Consider the following 26,412-nt stretch of genomic DNA (forward strand, 5'->3'; position numbering starts at 1 on the left):
CTTGTCTGTTCACAGGAGTCAGTTTGTCGGTTCCATATTCACACAAAAATTGATTTGAGCTTTGATTTGTTCTCCCAAACGTTTTTTTCCCAGGGAGATTTCCCCTGGGGGGGTTGAAAACAACACATTTCACTGCACCTATCCCGTGTTTGTGACAAAGAAATAGTACCTCTCATTGTTTGGATTTGAAAATTCAACAGTTGTATTGGAAGGGGGTCGGTGCTCGGGAGCCATAGCCCGGTTCAACAGAGGGCAGCTTAAATGAATTCCCTCAAATCGGTAATTCGACGCATCGTGCCTACAACATCAAGAAGCTTTTCCAGACGAGATTCCCTGTAAACACGCCACTTCAATACAACTACGACCGTAAGTGACTTTTTTGTAGCAGGTTATGAGAACTTAGGCAGCAGGTTAGGATAATTTACGCAGCAGGTTAGCAGAATGAACGCAGCAGATTACGATAATTAGGTTAATGTTAGGAAAAAGTTTAGGGTTAGTGAAAATAAATAACTTTCGGTCGTAGCTGTATCAAAGTCCCTTTCCAGACTGAAGTCAGGAAGACTGAGTTTGGTGTCAGCCAGCTGCTAGACTATAACTTTGTATCATCATGTAACAACAACATATGTATGAAATTATATAGCTTACTGTATTTATTTATCTTGCTCCTTTGCACCCCAGTATCTCAACTTGCACATTCATCTTCTGCACATCCTACCATTCCAGTGTTTAATTGCCATATTGTAATTACTTTGCCACCATGGCCTATTTATTGCCTTACCTCTCTTATCCTACCTCATTTGCACACATTGTATATAGATTTTTCTACTGTATTATTGATTGTATGTTTGTTTATTACATGTGTAACTCTGTGTTATTGTATGTGTTGAACTGCTTTGCTTTATCCTGGCCAGATCGCAGTTGCAAATGAGAACATGTTCTCAACTAGCCTACCTGGTTAAATAAAGGTTAAATAAAAAAAAATAAAAAAAAGTATCAAGGCTAAAGCCTTGGTGTAATATAAAGGGATTTTAGTTTCTGTGAAGAACTCCAGTCTTACCTGCTCAGTAGGAAACAATGTATTGATGTATTCCACAGCATTAAAATCTGCTCTGTCCAATGGGTCTTGACTGGGGAAAACCTAAGGCATATAAATATGTCTCATTAAAAACATGTTGTTGCTTATGTTTCACTATATTGGATCACTCCACAGTTGAGGGATACATCCGAGGTGAGGATTTACAGATTTACTCCCGTGTACACCTGTGTCACGGCCATGGCCGCGACACGTTTTCTTTCATTTTCTCGGCGGACGTCCGTATGGTTTGAGGTAAAAACTTTTTGAAATTCGCTTGGTAAGTCACTGGTAAGTGTAATATCTTGCGTGGAAGTATACTCACTGGCAGTTTGCAGCCTGCTCTTGAGTGCTCCACTCGCTGCAAGCGGTTGATCTGTATCTTCCGCCCGTGGTTTGTCGTGCTTGTGTTCCGTTAGCGTTACACTACGACTCTGTGTGCATCCATTAATATATTGGTGGCTCTTGCTGCCACAAACTGTATTTACCTTACACAACTTGCAGACTGGCTTGTTTTGTGTGTGTTGTGAATTGCTTTAACATGCTGTCCCCGCGCTATAGGCACGGGTTCTCTGCAAATTCCCCTACATGGTTTTCTTGTTCTTTCTCCTGCAGAATGTAAGAGTATGGTGGTGGGCTGCCACTACGTTGAGACATTTACTTTGGAGTTCCTTGGTGGAGTTACTCATCATATGGTGCTGTTTTTTGTTTTCTGCTTGGATATTAAACCGGCTAGGTAATATTGCAGTTGGCGTAAAACAAAAATACATAAATCAAATCCATTACCTGATTACTGTTGTTTTTTGTCTGCCTGTTTTTCCCATGTTTGCACAGGTACCGGGTAATTTATCCCTCACCGGGTTCCTATACCTCCAACCGGTTCACGACATCTCTCCCAGGGCGTCGGACCCCTGCTCCGTGGCCTTGTTGGCTTGGCTGAGCTTATGGCTTCCCTTTGTGACAGGTGTGATGGTGGCATCCCCCTGGGGATCCACATACCTTGTGTATGCACAACCTGGGTTTGAGCCATACTGGATGCCTGTTTTGTGCGGTGTTCTTAGAACGCCTGGACCAGGCGCGATTGGAGGCCATGCGCAAGTGGGTCGGCCAGGCTGGGGCTCTGGCTGGGGACGAGCTCCCTCCCTCAGGAGTGGTGCGGCAACGAGCTGTTAGTCCCTCTACTGGGCCCAGAGTCAGACCGCTGGAACCACCTTGAACGGAGGGCGCATGCCCTGCGTCAGGAGGTTGATAGCTTAGATGGCAATGACAGCTGTTCCCTGTTGGCCAGTGATAGGCTGTTCCTGGGGGACGATGCTGGCACTGCTTACCACGTGAGTGGGGCTACCAGGCTGACAGGTCATCAGAAGCCGCCAGCGGCTCGAGAGGCTATGAGGAGCCTACTCACTTGGGTAGCCACTGCACTGGACATCAACTGGTGGACAGTGAGGACTCTCCATCTGTCCCCATCTCTGCGGAGTTCCGCGAGACCTTGCAGGAGATCTGGGCCTCTGCCAGGGCGGAACCCGCGACTGAATGCAGGACCCCCGCAGAGTCTTTGATGCGGACTTGAAAGCCACATATGGGTCCCTCTGCTCTCTTGGCCGCCTTACCAACACGGCCATGCTACTGCAGACTCTGTTTTCCTTACTGCAAGAGGGCACATAGGAGCTCCTCCGGGAAGTGATGTCTCGCCTGCTTTCCCTGCTCCAGAGGGATGTGGCCTGCGCCAACAGACGGGCCATGAGGAAGGTGGTTACCTCCTGGTGCCAGAGCACATTTGCCCCTCACCCCAAGGCTGACGTTCTAGAGCAGACCGATAAGGTTCGTGGGGACCGGGAGACCCTGAGACGGTTCATGCCACCTCCTCAGGCCCCGGGTCCAAGGCAGACGGCCCGTCACCACCCACCTGCACCCGAATGACGGTGGGGTCCCTATCCTGCCCCATCGCCTCATGCTAACGGACAACAGCGGGGAGGGTCACAGCGTGAGGTGAAGCAACAGCCTTTTTCCCCCACACGGTTCTTCCATGTTTTTTGCAGAGGTACTGGGTAGTTTATCCCTCACTGGGTTCCTATTCCTCCAAGGAGGTCACAACATAAAATCTCCCAGGGCGTTGGACCCCTGCTCCATGGCCTTGTTGGCTTGGCTGAGCATATGGCTTCCCTTTGTGACAGGTGTAATGGTGTCAACCGTCACCGCCATAGGGACATGCCTGGGGGACCCATGTGCTCGGGGCGCCAGAGGAGAGGTGGGCCCCGGCAGGTCCCCTGACACACCCTTCCCTGGCCGCTTCTCCCAGTCTCAAAGGGCAAAGTGGGAGGAGTGTGTGGAGTCCTCAATGCTCGAGGGGTACCGACTCCAATTCCGGTGCCGGCCTCCGTCCTTCAGGGGCCTTCGTGTCACCAGTGGCCGACCCCCTGAAGAAAACACTGCGGCTGGAGATTTCCTCACTCCTGGACAAGGGTGTCATCCGCATGATTGAGACATCAGAACGGCTAAGTGGGTTCTACTCCACTTGTTTTGTGGTCCCAAAAAGAGACGGAGGGTTTCAACAGATTCTGGACCTCCGCAACCTCAATGGGTACTTGAAGGTATTAAGGTTCCACATGCTGTCCCCAGCCGCGTGTTGCAGGCCGTGTCCAGGGACCAGTGGTTTGTGACGCTGGACCTGATGGATGCATACCTCAATGTTCCTGTTCACCCAGCTCATTGGCAGTACCTCCAATCCGCTATCGAAGGGAGGGCTTACGAATTCATGGTTCTTCCCTTCGGCCTCTCCTTGGCATCCCACACTTTCACAAAGTGCATGGACGCTGTCCTGGCACCTCTCACATCCCGAGGATTGTTGATCCTCAATTACCTGGATGATTGGCTGATTTGTGTCCCGACCAGGACCCAGGTCCTGTCAGACAGAGGCATGCTCCTGACCCACATCAGTGGGCTGGGCATTACTGTACACGACAAGTAGAGTCGTCTGACAACCACCCAGAGGATCGCCTTCATTGGCATGGAACTGGACTCCGTTCTCATGAGAGCACGCCTGCCCACCAGCAGCATTCGGCAAACTTATCTTGCCTCGACCACTCTCGGCAGGGGTGGGTGGTATCTGCCCTAACCTGCCTTGTTGATTCCCCTGGGCTTGCTCCATATTCGGCCTCTTCAACGGTGGTTCAACTCCCCCCACCTGCACCCAAAGCGCAACCATCACTTATGGGTGACCGCACAGTGCCTCAGGGCAATATAAAGTCAAGAGAAGAAAAAGCCTAGGAGAGATGACTAGAAACGATTCGGTTGACAGTTTTGTGTTGATTAATTGGCGGAGTAGATGACCTTGTGCATTTCAGGTAAAATAACAACTCAATGTTTATATCCCAGGACAAATAAGCTAGCAACAGCAAGCTAGCTAAATAGGACAAATTAGCTAGCAAGTGCAAGCTTGCTAGTTAAATTGCCATACATGTCTAATGCTTTTCGACCTGTACCCAAATTAATATAATTGGTTCAGAGTTTGTTTTGATATTTTAACCTGCGTGTCGTGATCGCGTTTGGTGTGGGGGGGACAAAATACATTTATGCACGATGGCACACACGCGCTGCCGGTTTGGGTTCCGTGTTAGTGTCAGTTTCAATGACAGGTACCGCCAGTAAGGCCGGGGTGGCAACCTGTCTGGCTTTTACCAAATGGGAGGGTGCTGTTGTTAGACAAAGCTAGCTAGTCAGTTAACGTTACCTAGCTAGAAATACAAAACTTCAGAGACAATATGACTGTTTACATGTATTGAAAATAACTTATCTAGCTGTAAGCAAAGGTCCCTAAAACAGCTAACAAGCCTAATGTAGCTAACTAGGATAACAACAAAGCTAACATTAGGTAAGCTAGCTATCTAGCTCATGCCTGAATACAGATTACTATTTTCATTGTAGATAAGAAACTATCCCACTTAGCACGCGATTACCTGCTCGATGGCCAACTGCACCTCTGGCGTAAGGTGCAAAATAGCCTCCAAATCCTCCGCAAATTCCAATTCTTCCTCCTCCATCATCATGAACAACTAGCTAGCTACCGCAGAAAGCAGAGCCAGGTCTTCGCCTCCTTCTTCTTCTTTTGGGTATTTTACATGGCGGTTAGCAACCAACTTTAAGGTGCATTACCGCCACCAACTGGACTGGAGTGTGAACCAGAGACAGAGAAGGCCTAAATCCTACCCAATATTCTCATCTCCTTAAGGAAACGAAATACATAATTAAATACTACATCCCCCTGAAGATTTCCCCAGGAGTGCACTTAATCTTGTCTCTTCAACCTCATTACTCCTCAAACCTAATAACAATTGCTCCCTTTCCCTCCAATATTTCTGGCACTGAATGTGTTCCACTGTCTCCATCTCCTCCTGACAATGACCACACCTCCCAGTTGGATGTTCCCCCACCAAATTCAATGTATTGTAATGAAACAGCAGGGAGCAGGTCTCGAACCCTCGACCCCCTAGCCCGAGGTCCGGCGCGCTATCGACTGTGCCGCAAAAGCATGCTCGTGCGGCAGAGTCGATTTCCGCGCTTATAAACCCAGGGTCGTTACAGTATTATTGAGCCTTGTGTGTCCCAGTCTCAGCCTTGTGATTACATTTTCCTCCCTTCTCTCTTCCTCCCTTCTCTCTCGGCCTGAGGACCTCCCTTTGCTTCTAACCACTGTTTTTAACCACCCTTTACAAAACCTCATATAATATATCCTGTCTGCTCTGAGACACAAATTAATTTAAGGTAATCCATGCTACACCAGAGTCAGAGTAGATGACTACCCTGTCTCCTCCAGCCACTCTGCAGCCAAGAGTATGCCCATCAACTCCATTGTGTAAACAGATAAATGATTTGTTGCTCTTTTGTCACTGTCAACTCAGGAACACTACAAGCTGCACTTGTCCTCCCTGTTTTAGGGTCCTTAGATCCATCTGTGAATATATTCAAGAAGGCATAGTATTGTGTTCTTAAATGTTCACTTACAACTGGGCCTGGATTACATCTATCTTTTTAAAAGATGTCTGAGCTGCTGTTTCATATGCTGTTACACTTCGATAATCCAGTGATGACCTTTACAGTGCTTTTTCAACACCATTCCATCTTCCCCCCACTCCATTCCTGACAGGCAACACATCACATTCAATATTAGGGCGGGCTGAGGCTTCTGGGATACTGGAGGACCGTGATATCCCGAGGCAGCTACTCTTATTTCTCACCACCTGAACCACAGCATAGGGAGCATAGGTCTATTGTGTATTGAGAAAAGGTGTGATAGACTACCATTATTCCAAATACCTTAACTGTAAAGACATTCAAAGGCAATGAAGACATGTCATTGAATAGTCCTTTTATTCCTAAGAAGATTTAAAAAACTACAGATCACACAGAACACCCAGCAGTTTTCGATCAGCAAACATAATCCTGAGACCATTTGGCTTTTTATTGTACAGTAACAGTACCATGTTTAACGAACTAGCAGATTACTGTCTTAGTTATTCAGATCATTTAATCCATTGTCCATCTCTCTCTGGCTGTTGTAACAGCAGCAGTCTAGTCTCTACATCTCAAAGCCTTCAATAAAGTATGAATTGTTGCCATTTGTGTTCATTTTAATATGCTGTTCCCACTCACTATATATTACAGAGTCGTTCTTGCTTATTTGATGTGTCATCAAAGGGCACACAGGCCAGGGAACAATAATGGAATCAAAGTACTCTGTAACCATGGTTACAGTGCCTTGGACAGATCTGAATGGCCTTTGGTTTGGTTTTAATGGAAAAATCCACTTTGGCATGAGGGGAAAGAATAAAGAGTGATAAGGAAACAGAGAGAAGAGTAAGAAAATGTTGTTGTTTTTTATATCTATTGATTTGAGGGTTAAAGGAGGTACCGTCGGACCGGGCATTGACCATGGAGTGTTGCAGGAAGAGGAGGTTTACATTTGCAACCAACTGAGGTCATCAGATCTACAAAAGAGACGTAAACTAAGATTATGTGGGAAATACAACATTTTGATTAACTTAACACCATTCTAAGGCATGAACACACTGCCTCTTTCTCTCATATATTTCTCTTGCTTGTGTACATATAAAATGGTAACTCACTGTGCCTGTGCCTTGGTTATGACTAATCCGTTTGACATCATCTCTGCCAGTCGAGCGACAGCAGGGTCAAACATCAGACTGGCTGCTGCCACCACCTGATCATCCCTGGTTATCACATATGTATTTCAGAGTTGTGTTCAAGGAAAATTATATTTATTTAAATTGTCTTTTTCTATTTTTACCCCCCTTTTTTCAATCTTGTCTCATTGCTGCAACTCCCCAACGGGCTCGAGAGAGGCGAAGGTGGAGTCATGTGTCCTCCAAAACATGACCCGACTAACCACGCTCCTTAACACCCGTCAGCTTAACCCGGAAGCCAGCCGCAACATTGTGTCGGAGGAAACAGCTTTCAACTGGCAACCGGGGTCAGCCTGCAGGCACCCGACCCGCCACAAGGAGTCACGATGACCCAAGTAAAGCCCCCCGGCCAAACCCTCCCCAAACCCGGACGACGCTGGGCCAATTGTGCGCCATCCTATGGGACTCCCAGCCACGTGGCATAGCCTGGGAATGAACCCGGGTCTGTAGTAACGCATCTTGCAATGCCTTAGATCGCTGCGCCACTCGGAAGGCCCCCAGGAAACATATTAAAACAGAACTTGTCCTGTCCAATAAGAACGCTCATTTTAATTTCCGCTGCAAAACATTTTCCTACGTTGTGACCAACTACACACGATGCATCTTAGGCATAGATATGACATTTACAAAACTACCAACCAAAACAGAAAGGGAATGTAAAGCAATGCATTGTCACTTACTTGATATAGAAAGCTAGGAACTTCCTCTCCTCAACTTTGCCCTTGAATATGATCTCTGTGTATCCTTCACCGTAGCCTTGGAAACGATAGGTATGAGAGACAAATAGGACAACATGCAGTGCATTCGGAAAGTATTCAGACCCCTTGACTTCTTCCACATTTTGTTAAGATACAGCCTTATTCTAAAATGTATTATATAAAAAAATCCTCATCAATCTACAAACAATACGCCATAATGACAATGTGAAAATTGTCATACATTTTTTGCAAATTTCTTAAAAATAAAAAAAAGATTTTTACATAAGTATTCAGACTCTTTGGTATGAGACTCAAAATTAAACCATTGATCTTCCTTGAGATGTTTCTACAACTTGATTGGAGTCCACCTGTGGTAAATTCAATTGATTGGAAATGATTTGGAAAGGCACACACTTGTCAATACAAGGTCCCACAGTTGACAGTGCATGTCAGAGCTAAAACCAAGCCATGAGGTCGATGGAATTGTCCGTAGAGCTGCGAGACAGGATTGTGTCAAGGCACAAATCTGGGAAAGGGTACCAAAAAAATGAAGCATTGAAGGTCCCAAAGAACACAATGGCCTCCATCATTCTTAAATGGAAGAAGTTTGGATCCACCAAGACCCTTCCTAGAGCTGGCCGCCCGGCCAAACTGAGCAATCTGGGGAGAAGGGCCTTGGTCAGGGAGGTGACCAAGAGCCCAATGGTCACTCTGACAGAGCTCCAGAGTTCCTCTATGGACATGGGAGAACCTTCCAGAAGTAAAATCATCTCTGCAGCACTTCACCAATCAGGCCTTTACGGTAGAGTGGCCGGACAGAAGCCACTCCTCAGTAAAAGGCACATGACAGCCCGCTTGGACACTTGTATGCCAAGTGTCACTTCTGGAGGAAACCTGACACCATCCCTATGGTGATGCATGGTAGGAGCATTATACTGTGGGGATGTTTTTCAGCGGCAGAGATTGGGAGACATGTCAGGATCAAGGGAAAGATGAACAGAGCACAGTACAGAGAGATCCTTGATGAAAACCTGCTCCAGGACCTCAGAATGGGGCGAAGGTTCACCTTCCAACAGGACAACGACTCTAAGAACACAGCCAAAACAATGCAGGAGTGGACAAGTCTCTGAATGTCCTTGAGTGGCCCAGCAAGAGCACGGACTTGAACCCGATCGACTATCTCTGGAGAGACCTGAAAATAGCCATGTAGCGACGCTCCCTATCCAACCTGACAGTGCCTGAGAGGATCTGCAGAGAAGAATGGGAGAAACTCCCCAAATACAGGTGTGCCAAGCTTGTAGCGTCATATCGAAACAGACTCTATGCTGTAATCGCTGCCAAAGGTGCTTCAACAAATTACTGAGTAAAGGGTCTGAATACTTGTGTAAATATGATATTTAATTATTATTATTTTTTATAAATGTGCAAACATTTCAAAAAAACCTGTTTTTGCTTCATCATTATGGGGTATTGTGTGTAGATTGATAAGGGAAAAAATTATGTAATCCATTTTAGAATAAGGCTGTAACGTAACAAAATGTGGAAAATGTAAAGTAGTCTGAAAACGTTCCAAATGCACTATAAGTTAATTGAACAGTGACTGTTTCTAAGAGTGTAGAATGAAACAGAAACAAAGGTGCGATCTAGAACCTGAAAGGGTTCTTCGGCTGTCCCCATTGGAGAACCCTTTGAAGAACCATTTTTGGTTCCAGGTAGAAGAACCCTTTTGGGTTCATTTTAAAGATGGTTTTACATGGAACTCGTTTGGAACCCTTTTTCTAAGAGTTTAGATGTATCACTATCTCATCTCGGATTATCACCTGTGTAGCGGATACTCTTCCCTAGCAGCACTGTCCAGAAGAAAGGAACAGAATCGATCTTAATCTGCTTCTGTAACATATTCAGTGCTGCAACCCTTCCTGAGGAAAAAGCAAACACATTAAAAATGTTAATTTTATTTCTAACATCCAACCAATTGACATTCTCTCGTTGCCATATCCGTAGTGGTTGACTTCTGTTTTTTTCTGCTGAATCAGGTGTGTTAGTGATAGGCTGGGACAAAAGCTTCAGGATCATGAATGAAGAATACAGGCATAGCAGTCTTTTTTTCTCTCACCGGCTTCATTAATAAGTGCATCAATGATATTGTCCCTACAGTGACCGTATGTGCATATCCTAACCAGAAGCCATGGATTACAGGGAACATCCGCCCTGAGCTAAATGGCTAGAGTTGCCTCTTTCAAGGTGCCGAACATTAACCCGGACGCATATAAGAAATCCTGCTACTGAATCCTACTACACCGGCTCTGACGCTCATTGGATGTAGCAGGGCTTGTAAACTGGCATGGATTACAAAGGGAAACCCAGCCACAAGCTGCCCAGTGACACGAGCCTACCAGACGAGATAAATGCCTTGTTTGCTCGCTTCGAGGCAAGCAACACTGAATCATGCGTGAGAGCACCTTCTGTTCCGGACGACTGTGTGATCATGCTCTCCGTAGCTGCTGTGAGTAAGTCCTTTAAACAGGTTAACATTCACAAGGCCGCAACCTCTCCCTGACCCAGTCTGTAATACCTACATGTTTCAAGCAGACCACCATAGTTCCTGTGCCCAAGAACACCAAGGTAACCTGTCGAAATGACTATAGCCCCATAACATTCACATTTGTAGCCATGAAATGCTTTGAAAGGCTGGTCATGGCTCACATCATCACCATCATCCCAGACACCCTGGACCCACTGCAATTCGCATACCTCCCCAGATCCACAGATGACGCAATCTCTATTGCACTCCACACTGCCCTTTTCCACTTGGACAAAAGGAACACCTACATGAGAATGCTGTTCATTGACTACAACTCAGAGTTCAGCACCATAGTGCCCTCAAAGCTCATCACTAAGCTAAGGTCCCTGGGACTGAACATCTCCCTCTGCAACTGGATCCTGGTGGTGAGGGTAGGCAACAACACTTCTGCCACGCTAACCCTCAATACGGGGGCCTCTCATGGGTGCCTGCTTAGTCCCCTCCTGCGTGCTTAGTCCCCTCCTGTACACCATGTTAAGTTTGCTGACGACACGACAGTGGTAGGCCTGATCACCGTCGACGATGAGACAACCTATAGGGAGGAGGTCAGACCTAGCAGTGTGGTGCCAGGACAACAACCTCTCCCTCAATGTCAGTAAGACAAAGGAGCTGATTGTGGACTACAGGAAATGGCGGGCCTTGCATGCTCCCATTCACATTGACGGGGCTGTAGTGGAGTGGGTCGAGAGCTTCAAGTTCCTCGGTGTCACTAAGGATCTATCATGGTCCAAACACACCAACACAGTCATGAAGAGGGCACGACAACGTCTCTTTCCCCTCAGGAGGCTGAAAAGACTTGGCATGGGCCCTCAGATCCTCAAAAAGGGCTCCCTGTCATCCAGGACCTCTATACAGGCGGTGTCAAAGGAAGGCCCAAAACATTCTCAAAGACTCCAGCCAACTAAGTCATAGACTGTTCTCTTTGCTACCGCACGGCAAGCAATACCAATGCACCAAGTCTAGCACCAACAGGACCCTGAACAGCTTCTACCCCCAAGCCAGAAGACTTCTAAACAAGACTGCTAAATAGCTAATCAAATGGCTTCACAAACTACCTGCAATGACTATTTTTTGCACTAACTCTCTTGCACCGACTCTGTGCACACACTCTACCCACACACTCACACATACTTACACCCCAACACACACACTACATACGCCCACACACATATAACATGCACACACATGCAAAATGACATCACACAAACACACACACACTTACCACATCGCTGCTGCTACTGTCTATTATCTATCCTGTTGCCTAGTCACTTTATCCCTACCTACAGTATTTGTACAGTACATAGCTACCTCAATTACCTTGTACCCCTGCACATCTAGTAGGTACTGGTATTCCCTATATGTAGCCATGTTATTTTCTCCTCCCTATATGTAGCCATGTTATTTTCTCCTCCCTATATATAGCCATGTTATTTTCTCCTCCCTATATATAGCCATGTTATTTTCTCCTCCCTATATATAGCCATGTTATTTTCTCCTCCCTATATATAGCCATGTTATTTTATCCTCCCTATATATAGCCATGTTATTTTCTCCTCCCTATATATAGCCATGTTATTTTCTCCTCCCTATATATAGCCATGTTATTTTCTCCTCCCTATATATAGCCATGTTATTTTCTCCTCCCTATATATAGCCATGTTATTTTCTCTTCCCTATATGTAGCCATGTTATTTTCTCCTCCCTATATATAGCCATGTTATTTTTACTCATTATTTCAACTCATTATTCACTGGGTATTTATTCCTCATGTCACTATCTACATGTTATCTTATTTTTAACTCTGCATTGTTGGAAAATGACCCGTAAGTAAGAATTTCACTGTTAGTCTACACCTTTTTTCTACAAAACATGTAACAAATAAAATTCGATTTTACCGTGAGCTGATGCCAACTGCCAATGTCCAATGTTGACCCTCTGGTCTTTCCGTATGGTGAGAGGGAAGGACGTCACGTCTCCTGCTCCAAAAACATTTGGAATGTTGGTCCTCATGAACTGTACGGAAGCAGCAATTTGTTGGGGAGTGTAAACCATTAGTACCATAGTTATTACCTCAACATTACTATAGCTTGTTAATGATAACCATCATCATGGTTACCTTATCAATGATGACAGCCTTTCTAGAATCCACCTCCACCTGGCTTTCCTTCAGGAAGTCAGAGTTAGGGATGACACCTAAGGAGAAACCATGATGGTTACATCAATAACTCCAACGTTGTGAAACCCCATCTATCAGACCTGGGTTCAAATAGTATTTATTTCCATTAAAATATTTCAGCTCTGCTTGACTAAGCTTGCCGGACACCGAATATTTTTTGAACCTAGGTCTGGTTAATTCAAACAAAATGGTGGAAATAGGATGGGAAAGTTCCACAGAGACCATGTTGAGAGATTTAACAGGGAAAGTGTGAGCTGATGGAAACTCTAATGGATCCTTTATAGATCTTTAAGGATATGCAGAAGTATCAGATTACCTACCGATCCCTGCTATCACCACATCCGTTTCCACGACCGCACCGCTTTTCAGAACAACCTCTTTCACCTATACAAACAACAATTTTCCATCTTAATCATCTCTATGGGTCTTGAGAGAATGTCCATAACGTGTATTACAGTTATATAAGTTGTGGTGATGTTTGCTGCTGGGTGATTATTGATTTACTTGACCTTGCCATTCTGCCCTATGATCTCCACCACTCCGTCATTCATGTAGAACTTGACTTTGCTCTCCTCCAACATCTTCGACAGAGGAGAAACACACACTCATGTTTGAGTTATACTATCAAAACTTGGGAGTTAAATATTCATAAACGTTTGTAGCCTAGTGGTGGGTGTTGTATCAGGTAGAGTACATTACATATGATAACCATTGTCTCAGACCTGCATTGTCATCTTCCCAATCTCTGGGCCCAGGGACCTCTCAAAGGGATATGAGCCGTTGCCAACCATCGCCACACTGGCAACTTTGTCTGCCAAGTAGGATGCCACCTCCATACCTATGATGTAAAAATGGAGGAGGGAAAACTTGGTTTTGAGGCACACAAATCAAATGAAAGTCTTATCAAATACAACAACCTCAACTTACTGTAAGCAACCAAGTCACAAACCTGTAGTTAATAAACTACTTATACATTTCGTTTATAAATTAAATAAAAAAAATTGGACTTTTCCTCAGTGTACAGTATGAAGTGATCTCTTTATGGTTAACCTATGAAGGAGGCTCCAACGACCACAGCCTTCTTTCCCACACAGGATTGGTGGATCTCCTTGGCGTCCTCGTAGCTCTGCAGTATCCTCACTCCCTCCAACTCAGAGCCAGGACAGCTCAGAGGCCTCGCCCTACAAGGAGGCAGAAAGAGAGGGAGACGTGGGTAAAACGACAGCTAACATGCTAGTATACTAGCATTGGACAGAGCATTAGATAGGCATACAGATTCAGTAGAGTTTGACATCTAGAATTCAAAAGGTCACCAATTCAAATGAGAATGTGATTGTCATGGAGAATTTGGTGACAAACGCTGTAGGCCTATAGCTTTGGCTCTGACATTGTCTAGGTAGCATATACCAAGACAGGCAGGGGACCAGTGTGACTGATTCTTTAAAATGTGCCCATATTTGATTACTGTAGTCCAAAAGGACCTAAAAATATCATCCTCTTGCTTAGTGCTGACAAGTACTGTATTCACTCTAGGGACGATAAATCAAATCAAATCAAATATTATTGGTCACATACACGTGTTTAGCAGATGTTATTGCGGATGTAGAGAAATGCTTGTGCTTCTAGCTCCGACAGTGCAGTAATATCTAACAGTTTCACAACATATACCCAAAACACAGGTAAATCTAAGTAAGGAATGGATTAAGAATATATATACATATATGTCAGAGCGGCATTGAACTAAGATACAGTGGCAAAGTATAGAATACAGTATATACATGAGATGGCCTGGTATGGTTCCCAATCAGAGGCAGCTGTCTATCATTGTCTCTGATTGGGGATCATATTTAGGCAGCCTTTTTTCCACCTTAGTTTGTGGGATCTTGATTTTGTATAGTTGCTGTGTAGCTTGCAGAACTTTACGTTCGGTTTGTATTTTTTCGGTGTTCATTTTAAATAAAGTAAGATGTTCGCCTACCACGCTGCACCTTGGTCCAATCCATCTTTCAATGAACGTAACAGTGATGCAATATTTACAAACAATTAAAGTGACTAAGATACCGTAGAATAGTATAGAGTACAGTTTACACATATGTACACATGAGTAATGCAAGATATGGATACATTATTAAAGTGGCTAGTGTTTAATTTCCTTAAAGTGACCAGTGATTCCTAATCTATGTCTATAGGCAGCAACCTCTGATGTCCTGGATATGGCTGTTTAACAGTCAGTGGTGTGGTATAGAATACAATACAGTATATACATATGAAATGGGTGATGCAATATGTAAACACAATTTAAAAGTGACTAAGATACCGTAGAATAGTGGAGCGCAGTTTACACATACAGTTGAAGTTGGAAGTTTACATACACTTAGGTTGGAGTCATTAAAACTAATTTATCAACCACTCCACAAATTTCTTGTAAACAAACTATAGTTTTGGCAAGTCGTTTTGGACATCTACTCTGTGCATGACACAAGTATATTTTTCCAACAATTGTTTACAGACAGATTATTTCACTTATAATTCACTGTATCACAATTCCAGTGGGTCAGTACAAAAGTACAAAAGTATCTATATCCACAGTAAAAACGAGTCCTATATCGACATAACCTGAAAGGCTGCTCCGCAAGGAAGAAGCCACTGCTCCAAAACCGCCATAAAAAAGCCAGACTACGGTTTGCAACTGCACATGGGGACAAAGATCGTACATTTTGGAGGAATGACCTCTGGTCTGATGAAACAAAATAGAACTGTTTGGCCAAAATGACCATCGTTATGTTTGAAGGAAAAAGGGGGAGGCTTGCAAGCCGAAGAACACCATCCCAACCGTGAAGCACGGGGGTGGCAGCATCATGTTGTGGGGGTGCTTTGCTGCAGGAGGGGCTGGTCCGCTTCACAAAATAGATGGCATCATGAGGATGGAAAATTATGTGGATATATTGAAGCAACATTTCAAGACATCAGTCGGGAAGTTAAAGCTTGGTCGCAAATGGGTCTTCCAAATGGACAATGACCCCAAGCAAACTTCCAAAGTTGTGGCAAAAGGGCTTAAAGACAACAAAGTCAATGTATTGGAATGGCTATCACAAAGCCCTGGCCTCAATCCCATAGAAAATTTGTGGTAGGCATGTTGTGTATATCAAATGATACAAACCCCCCAAAAATCTATTTTAATTCTCGGTTGTAAGGCAACGAAATAGGAAAAATGCCAAGGGGGGTGAATACTTTCGCAAGGCACTGTACGTCTCATGTCTGAGCCGTTGAACTGGGACTCAACTTTGTCCCTATACCGACGTTTAGCCTGCTTGATTGCTTTGCGGAGGGAATAACTACACTGTTTGTATTCTTCCATATTCCCAGTTTTCTTGCCCTGGTTAAATGCGAGGGTTCACGCTTTCAGTTTTTTCACGAATGCTCCCATCTATCCACGGTTTCTGGTTAGGGTAGGTTTTAATAGTCACAGTGGGTACAACATCCCCTATGCATTTCCTGATAAACTCATTCACCGTTTCGGTATATGTGTCGATATTACTTTCTGAAGCTATTCTGAACATATACCATTCCGCGTGATCAAAACAATGGAAGCGGAGTATAGAAGGCTGTTCACACTGCTTTCCCATTCAGTTGAACAAGTTATGGCTTATTACCAACGCAGTATTGTAAACACATCAATAGGGGCCGGTGTGTGTGCTTATTTGCAGACTTTTTTTTTTACAGCTTTGACAGTGCAACTGACTGTAGTGGTGGTGCTTGGCCTGCACAAGCAAAGTCAGCGCACACAATATTCTATAATAGAATTTTGTTAATCGGCACGTCAAATAGTATAATTTAACGTGGATCTTTTTGACACACAAGGACCCAAACGGCGTTCGATAAGGGAGGGGTAACAGTAACAGGCCACTGACCTGCAGCCTGTTGATATGAGCAGCTGGTCATAGTAATGCAAGGAGCCGTCATTCAGCTTCACTGTCTTCTCCACTGGGTTCACAGATACTACCTACAAACAACCCAGGCAAACACACACACACATTTAGATTACGCCAGGGCTTTGATCACAAGTTAGATCACATGGTGCTACTGACCAAAGACAGTATGCTACATTATCTATATGGCTTCAATACATTGTGTGGGCTAACAACTCATAAAAAGATACTCCAGTAGGCTATGTCAACAGGTTAATTATTGACACATTATTCCTGCCCCTGGTCTCACCTCCTTTTGCATCCACAGCTCTATGTCATGCTGCTGGAAGAAGTCAGTTGGCCGAAGGAGGAGGCTAGCACTCTCCAAATGCATTGCCTGAGGAGGAGTAGCAAGAGAGGAAGAGAAGGGGCATTACAAACTTTGTGGATACTAAAATAACGTCACACCCCTGTGGGCTCAAAAGATGCTCTTTTTGGAAGTGTTCTGGAACAGCGGTGGTCATGCCAGCTTTCAACTGACCCATGACCTTTCACCCTTACCTTACTGAGCTTAGGTTTGTCAATGGGTGGCAGGGTGTCCCTGGTCACCATGACGATTCGACCTTCGTAGCGGTTCTGTCGCAGAGTCTCGGCACACAGCAAAGAGGCAGGTCCTGTACACACACACATCATTTAGTTTTGAGGTCTCCACTCCCTGAAGAAGCCTCCCCTTTTTCCTGACATTTCAGGCCCAATCCTCACCTCCTCCTATCAGCAGGATGGTGTGCCTGACCCCTGACACTCTGCAGCTCATATCCTTCACCCGCTTGTACAGCTTCAGAGACTGAGGAGATCATGGATACTTTAGTCATAAGGTCCATCTACGCATCAAATGTACTCAGTAAGCTACATGTACATTTAGGAAAGAGAGACTATGTTGAGAAAATCATGCAGTCTTGCTGACCTTTTTGTTTACTGACACATAAACTTTACCATCTTCAACTTTGACCTTAGAAAATAAAGATGAGTTAGTGTAGGTGACAGTCAACACATTCAAGACAAAGTATCCATTGATTCGCAGTTATTGTTCCTCAGTTATTTAACTGCATTATTAATATAAAGCAAGTTAATACCTTATAACTAGGCAAACAGTCCAGGCCAGGATACTCCTCAATATCTCCAGTCTTGATGTTGAAGCATGCACCATGAAAGGGACATCTCACTCTGTCCCCGACTAAGGCTCCTGTGACGTGAAAGAGCATGGCATTTTCATTGTTCAAAACACTACAGTAGTCACAATATTCTCTCCACTCTCCAATGTGACTAATAACTGTGTTTATTACCCCCACGATTTACTTACCAGGACACCGGACCATTCCGGCCTACTTTGACCCCTGATTATGACTAACTGACGTTTTTTGCACCCAATCAGATTGTAATGTGAGACGTATGAAAAGGGCATAGCCAGCATCCACAGAGCATGGTGAATGACACACCTTGACAAATGCCATTATTGTACACTTGCATCAATGGAACTGTCAACAAGCCTGACAGATTACATTTTTCATGACAGAGTTTTGAATACAGTGTTCTCTATGTAAATACACTCTACATGAATGAACACAAGCCTGTATGGGTTGACCCAATTTTCAACACAATGGTTTAGAATAAATAATAACTGTTAACTCATGGCCCAGCCATGAACATGTAATGACTTGCTTACCCAACTGCAAGTGTGCGTGCATGTGGACGGGTGTTCTGTGCATGCATGTGTGTGTGTGTAGATAATACCTTTGATGAGAGGAGCGCCATAGTGGGAACATTTGCTCCCTACAGCACTGTACAGGCCCTGGGTACGGACCAATAGAATCTTCTGCTCATCCACCTCCACCTCCTTCATCCTATAGACAAGAACAGATAGTCACATTTAGATAGCTAACAAATATAAGAAGAACATGGAAAGGATCAAATAAAGTTGTGTGAATGTATTTTACATATTGCCTCTAACATCCAGTTATGGGTAATGACATGAACGTAATAATGTTATTTGAATACTTGCATGTCAGTGTGTAATACTCTACCTTTAGGCCTACTATGGAATAATATACTTAGTATCTTACATTTGCAGCAGAAGTACTATAATATAAATAAGCTATCTGATTGTGTGATGGGTGTGTGATAAGATCTTACTGTCCATCTTGCAGGTCAGACTCCAGACACACCATCCCAGTGACCTGATCTTGGTCCTGACCTGTAGTAGCTTGACCCTGGCCTTGACTCATATCTGCAAGGAAGAAAATCATATTGCGCAGGGAAAATATAAAAGGAAGTTTATCTCTGTAGTTTTTTTCCAAAAAGAAGATAATGCAAAGGGGATGTTTTTTATCCTCTATAGGATTGGTGTCCGAGCTAACATGCGCTAATGTGATTAGCATGACGTTGTAAGTAACAAGAACATTTCCCAGGACATAAACATATCTGATATGGGCAGAAAGATTAACAGAAATTTAAGCTATCTGCACTGTCCAATTTACAGTACCTATTATAGTGAAAGAATACCATGCTATTGTTTGAGGAGAGTGCACAGTTATGTACTTAAATGTATCAATAAACCAATTAGGCACATTTGGGCAGACTTGATACAACATTTTGAACAGTAATGAAATGGTTCATTGGATCAGTCTAAAACTGTGTGCATACAATGCTGCTATCTAGTGGCCAAAATCTAAATTGCGCCTAGACTCCTAAATCATATAATGGCCTTTCTCTTGCATTTAAAAAATAGAAAACGCATGTTTTTTTCTTTGTATTATCTTTTACCAGATCTAATGTGTTATATTGTCCTACATTAATTTCCACAAACGTCAAAGTGTTTCCTTTCAAATGGTACCAAGAATATGCATATCCTTGCTTTAGGTCCTGAGCTACAGGCAGTTAGATTTGTGTATGTCATTTTAGGTGATCCTCCGATTCTTAGGTTTTTAAGCAAATGCTGTCAAATGGGGAACTATTCTCTCCGATGGCTTCTGTGTTTTCCAACCGATGGCTATACGGTTGCTGTCAAAATTATGAACATAGTTTCATAGAACAGCCCATTAATTTGCTAAATAACCAACTTTGCTCACCTGTTTTCCTGCCAGACAATGCACTGGTCCCCGATAAAAGGAAACGTGAACCGTATCTCTGTACAATACCGCCGGTCGCCTTATTTTTCAACCAAAGAGTCGTTCGCGCGTGTATCCCAAGCCACTGTCACGCGGTATCACGATGATAGTGCAGTCTGTCACTGTGCAGATGGACCCAAGACTTCGGCCACCTTTTCTACCGACAGCAGCACAAAAGAACCAAAGCTGAATTCGTCTTATCTTATCCAAGGGTGCGACAAAATAAATAACTGAAATAACCCATACAGTCATCACTTGGGCAAACAAAACACTCAGTGAGAGTGACTAAGCAGAAATGTGATAGTGGTGGAGCTAGGGAACTCTTCAATTTCCATACCCACGGTAAGGGAGTTCGATTAGGTGCACTGGGACATGGCCCGTGGTACGTACGGGCAAAAACAGTGAGGGAGCCTAATCTGCGCCGCTTGGTCATGTTGTCAACAAGGCAGCGTAATGCATAATTCATAAACATAGTCCACAACATCTATTTTCCAAAGAACATATGTTCGAATGTTTAAACTACTTTTCATTGGGAAGGCAGATAAAGCGTTTTTATCAAAAGCAGTCGCTTTTGCATGTGCACAAACACATAATCCTACTCATTACTCCAAGTGCTTAACCTACTTCACTTTTGTTTTGAACCGACATTAAAACGGGGCAACCGGTTCATGCCCGGGAGGCAGCCCTGTTCCAAAACGAATGCAAGCAATGCTAAACCGGTTAATCGGAAACATTAATAGAATCCCCTCAATGTTTGCGGTCACAGATACACTATATAAACAAAAGTATGTGGACACCCTTCAAATTAGTGGATTCGGCTATTTCAGACACACCGGTTGCTGACTGGTGTATAACATCGAGCACACAGCCATGCAATATTCATAGATATACATTGGCAGTAGAATGGCCTTACTGAAGAGCTCAGTGACTTTCAACGCTGCACCATCATAGGATACCACTTTTCCAACAAGTCAGTTGTTGGAATTTTTCTGTCAAATTTCTGCCCTGCTAGAGCTGGCCCCTTAATCTGTAAGTGCTGTTATTGTGAAGTGGAAACATCTAGGGACAACAAAGGCTCAGCCCGGAGTGGTAGGCCACACAAGTTCACAAAATGGGACCGCCGCATGCTAAAGTACATAACGTGTAAAAATCGTCAGTCCTCGGTTGCAATAGTCATCAATACCGAGTTCCAAATTGCCTCTGAAAGCAACGTCATCACAATAACTGTTCGTTGGGTGCTTGATGAAATGGGTTTCCATCCACACACAAGCCTAAGATCATCATGCACAATGCCAAGCGTCAGCTGGAGTGGTGTAAAGCTCGCCACCATTGGACTCTGGAGCAGTGGAAATGCGTTCTCTGGAGTGATGAATCATGCTTCACCATCTGGCAGTCCAGTGGACGAATCTGGGTTTGGCTGATGCCAGGAGAATGCTACCTGCCCCAATGCATAGTGCCAACTGTAAAGTTTGGTGGAGGAGGAATAATGGTCTGGGGCTGTTTTTCATGGTTCGGGCTAGGCCCCTTAGTTCCAGTGAAGGGAAATCTTATGCTACAGCATCGAATGACATTCTAGACGATTCGGTGCTTCCAACTTTGTGGCAACAGTTTGGGGAAGGACCTTTCCTGTTTCAGCATAACAATGCCCCTCTGTACAAAGAGAGGTCCGTAAAGAAATGGTTTGTCGAGATCAGTGTGGAAGAACTTGACTGGCCTGCACAGAGCCCTGACCTCAACCCCATCGAACACTTAATTGGAACGCTGACTGCGAGCAAGGCCTAATCGCCCAACATCAGTGCACGACCTCACTAATGCCCAAAGATAACGTTATAAGCAGCCAGCTTGCTTCATCTGGCTAGTGAGTCTCGACCGGACCAGGTTTTGTGTTGTGAAGCTAGCCACAATAAGGATTAGGCACAATAGTGGAATTTGCGGTTTGCCTTAAAAAAAAAAGTACCTATTTGAAAGTGATGCAGAAGGTTACAATTGGTGGAATCATGCCATGTTTAGACTAGATAATGTTAAACAAGGCGAAGCAATGAAATGGGTTACCAGTCTACTTGGTGACACCCACAGAACACAACTGTGAAGAGTTTACACAAATATTAGTGTTGTAGCTCTTATTGCGGGACTGTGACTGTGACTGTGTGAAATCTCCTCCCCGGTCAGCCTATTGTGTGTATTGACGTTCATATTGCACTGTACAGCTTTACCTAAAGATCAATTGGGGATCAATTAAATGGGGTATCAGTCTACTCAATACCCAAGATATTTTTTCCCAACGTCCTCCTCAGAGTATTCAGACTCCAAAACATCCACGCAGTATTGTTTTTCCTCGGGAATGGTGTTCAATACACATCGGTTGACAATAAATGTGGCTCAATTCAGTTGTTTCAGATTCCCGCAATAAGAGCTATGACGCTAATGTTTCTCTGGGTGTCACTAAGTAGACTGATACCCTATGTCATTGATCCACAATCCACAGGTAAGGCTGTACAGTGAAACCAACTACTTCTCTGATAGACGTAACCAGCTCGAGGAGGTACTCAACTGGCCCCTATGCCGCGACGTCTCCTGAATGCCCATCTGCTAGCCTGCTAGCTACGGCCCGCTCGAATTCCTCCGTACCTTCTCCGCTATGAAATCTGGTTTCAGAGCTGATTATGGGTGCACCTCAGCCACGCTCAAGGTCCTAAACGATATTATAACCGCCATCGATGAGAGACATTACTGTGCAGCCGTATTCATCGACCTGGCCAAGGCTTTCGACTCTGTCAATCACCACATTCTTATCAGCAGACTCAACAGCCTTGGTTTCTCAAATGATTGCCTCACCTGGTTCACCAACTATTTCTCTGGCAGAGTTCAATGTGTCAAATCGAAGGGCCTGTTGTCCGGACCTCTGGCAGTCTCTATGGAGGTGCCACAGGGTTCAATTCTCGGGCCGACTCTCTTCTCTGTATACATCAATGATGTCGCTCTTGCTGCTGATGATTCTCTGATCCACCTCTATGCAGACGACACCATTCTGTATACCTCTGGCCCTTCTTTGGACACTGTGTTAACTAACCTCCAGACGAGCTTCAATGCCATACAACTCTCCTTCCGTGGCCTCCAACTGCTCTTAAATGCAAGTAAAACTAAATGCATGCTATTCAACCGATCGCTGCCCGCAAGTCCAGCATCACTACTCTGGACGGTTCTGACTTAGAATATGTGGACAACTACAAATACCTAGGTGTCTGGTTAGACTGTAAACTCTCCTTCCAGACTCACATCGAGCATCTCAAATCCAAACTAAAATCTAGAATTGGCTTCCTATTTCGCAACAAAGCATCCTTCACTCATGCTGCCAAACATACCATTGTAAAACTGACCATCCTACCGATCCTTGACTTTGGCGATGTCATTTACAAAATAGCCTCCAACACTCTACTCAACAAATTGGATGCAGTCTATCACAGTGCCATCCATTTTGTCACCAAAGCCCAATATACTACCCACCACTGCGACCTGTACGCTCTCGTTGGCTGGCCCTCGCTTCATACTCACGCCAAACTCACTGGCTCCAGGTCATCTACAAGTCTCTGCTAGGTAAAGCCCCGCCTTATCTCAGCTCACTGGTCACCATAGCAGCACCCACCCGTAGCACACGCTCCAGCAGGTATATCTCACTGGTCACCCCCAAAGCCAATTCTTCCTTTATGCTGCCTTTCCTTCCAGTTCTCTGCTGCCAATGACTGGAACGAACTGCAAAAATCACTGAAGCTGGAGACTCATATCTCCCTCACTAGCTTTAAGCACCAGCTGTCAGAGCAGCTCACAGATTACTGCACCTGTACATAGCCCATCTGTAAATAGCCCATCCAACTACCTCATCCCCATACTGTATTTATTTATTTATCTTGCTCCTTTGCATCCCAGTATCTCTCCTTGCACATTCATCTTCTGCACATCAGCCATTCCAGTGTTTAATTGCTATATTGTAATTACTTCGCCACCATGGCCTATTTATTGCCTTACCTCCCTTATCCTACCTCATTTGCACACACTGTATATAGACTTTTTCTACTGTTTTATTGACTGTATGTTTGTTTATTCCATGTGTAACTCTGTGTTGTTGTATGTGTCGAACTGCTTTGCTTTATCTTGGCCAGGTCGCAGTTGTAAATGAGAACTTGTTCTCAACTAGCCTACCTGGTTAAATAAAGGTGAAATAAAAAAATAAAAAATATATAAAATAAGTATGCCCCCAATGCAATTCTAAAGTCTAATACATCCAGTGTGATTTCAACAGCTTTTTGTCAAATAAACAAATTATTGTATTTTGTTGATTTTATATAACAACATTTCAACCTCGTTTAGCATGATCTATTCAATTATGGCATAATTATATTTGTATTAATTTGCATCACTGTCAATGGCATACTTTTATTTTGAAGGCTAACCGCAAAGTCTACTATTATGGCTAGCTTCACATTGATGGAACCGACCACCATTAATCAAATAAGAACTGTTTTACAAATGAGGGTTATTTTAGATGATGACACCTAGTTATATAGTACTACTGAAACAGATTATGTCGTTTTGCTGTGTTTTTGGGGAAGAACATTTTTTGCGTCCATGAGCTAGCTAGATTTCTTTTATGACCAGCACTAGGCGAGACAACTACCTGCATCGCATGGAACGCCGTTTGGGTCTTTGCGTGTCATAAAAGATACACGTCAAATAGTGTTATTTTCTGTGTCCTGGCCCACAGAAAAAAACTACGTGCGTCTATGTTGTCTGGTTTATTTCATGAAACTACTATTCCCATAACCCTTTATGAATGAACGGAGGCGGGGTGATACGTTCATGACGTATACTTTTAATCGTTCTAGCTGCGCCCCCTTATAGTAGGGCGGGTATTGTCTGTGTTTGGTAACTCCACAGCACAAGTTACACAAGCAAGGATCATTTTATAATAGGAGCATTTCACAACTTTTACATCAATTCGCACGCTCAGCACATGCGTCCGAGAAAGCAATTGTGTATTCTCCTTTGGCTGGTACTACAATAAAAATGGTCAACCTGAAATCATAGAATAGAATAGATCATCATTGACGTCCACGCCTCACCTTCCATTTATGAGACAAAACGATCAAATTGCCTACATTTGAGTCGACTGACATCAGGAGTCGGAAGAACATTTATCGCTTTGGGCTGAATTAACACGGAACTCCAAAGTAAAGTCAGTATGTTTGCTTTGACAGTGTAAATATCAATCGCGAGCAGAGAGAGCGAGCGCGTCGATCTTGAACAACTACAGCGCGCGAATTTTCTAACGTTGAATTCTTCAAGTGGAGTAGGACACAGAAAGGAGTTTGTCGTCGCCATGGAGTTGAATTCAGTGCTTTTGACTGCGGGTGGCTCTATTGGATTTTTTAAACTTGTCAACTGTGGTGTCAGTAAACTCCATATTCCTAAGACTGCTTGCAGAAACGCCTGGAAATGGAGAAATATCTGCACATCTTTCACCCACAGTCTGATAACTGGGATATGGGCTGTACTATGGTGAGTCGTTTTCCACTGCCTTGATGCTTGACATGCAAAGATCAATTGTTTTCAATTATCTTATACATTTACAGGGTAGTAACTGATAATAGGGTTTATAATACATTTTTACAATTTAAAGGTAAACATTTTGATTTTTGTAGGGTAAGGTAACATAATGTTTTATTCTGGACTGAATTGTGGAATGTTAAATCAATTAACCTATGGTCATATAGAATGCTTCAGAATCAATTTTATCTAGCCTACACCTTTTTCACTATGCTAATTCTCTCCAACTTTCTCTCCCAATAATACAAAAAACGATTTCATTGCTTTGAATAATATATCCATTTCAATTGCTTTCTGGTTATTCTCTCAAATGAATGTGTCTGTTTTTCCCCTGCAGCTTTTTCGTACACCCACAGATGGCCGAAGATTTGATAGGAACCCATTCTGTGTTCTCGCACACGTTGGTTTCTGTATCAATTGGTGAGTGAGTGTGTGGATGGGCAGAGGGAAAGGGAAGCCGTGTGTGAGCTTTCCACACATAGCAGCAGGAAGCACCCCTGATCAATCAAAATAATACCCCAAAGTTCACCAGTCTAAACAGACATAAGTACAATTATTCCAAATACTACACCAGAGAGCATAATTTAGCTACAGAGGATCAATGTCTTTTAAAAAATAGCAGTGGATTAAGTTTTATCACGAGTATTTACAGTTGGGAAGGTTGCAATTTGGCCAATACACTCGCTAAATATAGAACAGTTTGTTCCGTTGTGGCCAACGCGGTCTGTGAAGAGACACGCATACTCATACACACGCTAGCACACACACTATACACACGCACATTTCAATATTGTAATATGGTGGTATTATACATTTTGTGTTGTAATGATGTTATATGATGTACTTTTATTACATTTTTTTTGTTTAGTTGTGTGATGTGTCTGGACCCCAGGAAGAGTAAGGCAGCAGCTAATGGGGAATCATAATAAATACAAATAGATATAATCCATAGAAAGATTTTGGAACCTCTAACTCTGCCACTGTTAAACTCATGAGTACACTAGCAATG

The 26,412-nt window shown here is 43.7% G+C and overlaps 3 protein-coding genes across 4 annotated transcripts in view; 1 reads left to right on the forward strand and 2 right to left on the reverse strand.

The window, feature by feature from the left end:
- The window catches only part of LOC139547981 (vacuolar protein sorting-associated protein 53 homolog), a 33,139-nt gene extending 27,955 nt beyond the window's left edge, over nt 1-5,184 (reverse strand). The window contains exons 1-2 of one of the 2 annotated variants that reach the window (XM_071357236.1): nt 5,029-5,184; nt 1,058-1,138 (exon numbers count right to left, since the gene is read on the reverse strand). In XM_071357236.1, the coding sequence (XP_071213337.1) occupies nt 1,058-1,138; nt 5,029-5,118 (171 nt within the window). In that variant the 5' untranslated portion in view covers nt 5,119-5,184. The remainder of the gene's footprint in view (nt 1-1,057; nt 1,139-5,028) is intronic. The other variant, XM_071357237.1, reaches the window with a different exon arrangement.
- A 1,236-nt stretch (nt 5,185-6,420) lies between these two features.
- On the reverse strand, nt 6,421-20,154 carry aifm4 (apoptosis inducing factor mitochondria associated 4). The gene is made up of 19 exons (XM_071357239.1): nt 19,764-20,154; nt 18,829-18,922; nt 18,430-18,539; nt 17,772-17,881; nt 17,603-17,647; nt 17,401-17,482; nt 17,200-17,312; nt 16,949-17,035; nt 16,642-16,733; nt 13,781-13,911; nt 13,453-13,568; nt 13,240-13,311; nt 13,051-13,114; nt 12,671-12,747; nt 12,450-12,567; nt 9,791-9,889; nt 7,953-8,028; nt 7,195-7,299; nt 6,421-7,056 (listed from the first exon to the last, which is right to left on the reverse strand). Exons 2-19 carry the CDS (start codon nt 18,918-18,920, stop codon nt 7,026-7,028), a joined length of 1,620 nt encoding a protein of 539 aa, XP_071213340.1. The 5' UTR covers nt 18,921-18,922; nt 19,764-20,154; the 3' UTR covers nt 6,421-7,025.
- A 4,577-nt stretch (nt 20,155-24,731) lies between these two features.
- LOC139547984 (TLC domain-containing protein 2-like) overlaps nt 24,732-26,412 on the forward strand; it is a 45,034-nt gene continuing 43,353 nt past the window's right edge. Inside the window, exons 1-2 of the mRNA XM_071357240.1 lie at nt 24,732-25,355; nt 25,741-25,823. Of these exons, the coding sequence (XP_071213341.1) occupies nt 25,177-25,355; nt 25,741-25,823 (262 nt within the window). The 5' untranslated portion in view covers nt 24,732-25,176. The remainder of the gene's footprint in view (nt 25,356-25,740; nt 25,824-26,412) is intronic.

Source organism: Salvelinus alpinus, chromosome 21 (genome assembly GCF_045679555.1).
Source record: "Salvelinus alpinus chromosome 21, SLU_Salpinus.1, whole genome shotgun sequence".
Taxonomy (NCBI): domain Eukaryota; kingdom Metazoa; phylum Chordata; class Actinopteri; order Salmoniformes; family Salmonidae; genus Salvelinus; species Salvelinus alpinus.